We start from the raw sequence: 1,946 nt of genomic DNA on the forward strand, positions 1-1,946 counted from the left end.
CGCGAGCTGCCCCTGCTGCGCCCGCTGCTGCCCCTGGACAAGGTGGGAGCTGTGGCATGGAAGGGGGTCCTGCCAGAGCCTTTGTGTGGTTTGTTCTGCCCATAAAATGATGAATTACAGGTTCATCCGCTGCTGAACTCCCAGGCTGAGCTCCCAGTGTGGGGCAGAGTCCCTCTGTCCAGCTCTGCTCAGTCAGCTGGTCCAGGGCAAATTCTGGGGCTGTGGTCAGCAGCGTGTCAGACCCTGGCTTGGAGAATGTGGCCTCAGCAAACCCACCTCTCTGTGACAGGGGCCTGGGCAGAGCAGGAGAGGGAACCCCCTCAGCCATGGATAAACCAGCACAGGGCAGGGTTGCCAGGTTGTGGGTGATCTCCAGAGCAGCCCCAGTGCTGATCTCCAACACTGGCTGTGAGCAGATGTCAGGAAAAATCCAGAACAGGACAAGTCTGGATGGCAACTTCTGCAGCCTTCACCAGTCTGCAGCTCTGGGCACTGCCAGAGCCTGTGGGGATCCATCTCCAAATCCCTTCTTCAAACGCTCATCCAGTTTATGGGGTGATTCTCTGGTGGAGAGCAGCAGTTTCTGTCAGCTGTGACCTGCTTGGTGCCAGCTCTGCTCTGACATCCCTTGATGGGAAGGGGAGGGAAAGGGAGAATCTGGATATGGAGGGACAAAATGTTCAAGGTTTCCCTGTAGTGAGCACCCCTGTCCCTCACCCTGCTCCTGTCCAGCTCAAGGAAAGGCTAACACCACAAATGCAGCCAGCACAGACACGAGTGCAGCTCGCCTGCTCAGGCTGAACCTTGACAACAACATTGTTGAGAGGAAGAGCCAGCTGAGCCCATCAGCCCGTGGCAGGAACAGGCACAGCAGGACATGGTCCTGCCTCTGTTTTTGGGTGATCAGGACAGCCTCCCCTTTCAGGAGCAAGGCTTTTATCAGAATGTTTGCAGCAGCAAACTCAACTGTGACCAGGACAGGACATTTGGGGATGTCCTGCTGTGCTCAGGCTCTCTGGAGACCTGAGTTTCAGGGTTGTTTTTGGTGCTCCAGCAGCTGCTCTTGGGATGCCCGACTGGAATGGCAATTTCTGGATTGAAGGCTGCCTGTGCTGTGGCCACGAGCCCAAGGCCAGCAGAAGGTGGTGGCACTGTGGCATGGCAGGTACAGCCAGGGCTGACATGGATCTGGCTCTTCCAGGGAGAGCTTTACCGCATGTGCCGGGAGAGTCTGGACTGTGATCCCAAAGTGGCAGAGATCCTCGTGGCCCACCCGGATCTCCTCGGTGACAGGTGAGATGTGGCCCCTCTGAGGCTCCCTCCTGGGCATGCTGCAGGGCTGGGGAGTGAGGAATGGCCTCTCTTGGCGTCCCTGTGGGGACCAGCGCTGCCCCATGGCTGGCAGTGGCCTCACTGGGAGGGACAGGGAGGGACATCCCCATGCTGATGGCCACCAGGGTCATGGCAGCCACCACTGTGGATGTCCAGCCTGGATGCTGGAGGCTGCAATGGCTCCCCTTGGTGAGGGGTCTCAGAGGCGTTGTCAGTGGGTGCTGGGTGTGCTGTCCAGCTGGGGAATGAAGAGGGAGGCTGCTCTGAGGTGTTGGAGGCTGCAATGGCTCCCCTTGGTGAGGGGTCTCAGAGGCGTTGTCACTGGGTGCTGGGTGTGCTGTCCAGCTGGGGAATGAACAGAGAGGCTGCTCTGAAGCTTCCCAGGTGCTCCAGGCTCAGCTCAGCCATGCTTCCCCTCTCCCTGGCAGGCTCCTGGGCAGCTTCCTCAGCCTGAGCCCTGAGTACACCTTTGTGCTGGAGGATGAGGATGGCCCCTGTGGCTACGCAGCCGGAGCACTCCACGCCGAAGGCTTCCTGCAGCAGCGAGACAGCAGCTGGCTGCCAGCCATAAGGCACAAGTACCCCCCAGAGCTGGGCACAGGCGGGGGAGGGCC

At 59.6% G+C, this 1,946-nt stretch overlaps 1 protein-coding gene across 1 annotated transcript in view; it reads left to right on the forward strand.

Annotated features, from left to right (window-relative positions):
* Positions 1 to 1,946, forward strand: part of LOC102041996 (protein O-GlcNAcase-like) — a 21,550-nt gene that overhangs the window by 15,318 nt on the left and 4,286 nt on the right. The window contains 2 exon segments of the mRNA XM_031064004.1: positions 1 to 42; positions 1,202 to 1,293. The exon segment at positions 1 to 42 is cut by the window's left edge and continues 10 nt beyond it. Coding sequence (XP_030919864.1) covers positions 1 to 42; positions 1,202 to 1,293 — 134 coding nt within the window.

This window comes from Geospiza fortis, unplaced genomic scaffold (genome assembly GCF_000277835.1).
Source record: "Geospiza fortis unplaced genomic scaffold, GeoFor_1.0 scaffold62, whole genome shotgun sequence".
NCBI lineage: Eukaryota > Metazoa > Chordata > Aves > Passeriformes > Thraupidae > Geospiza > Geospiza fortis.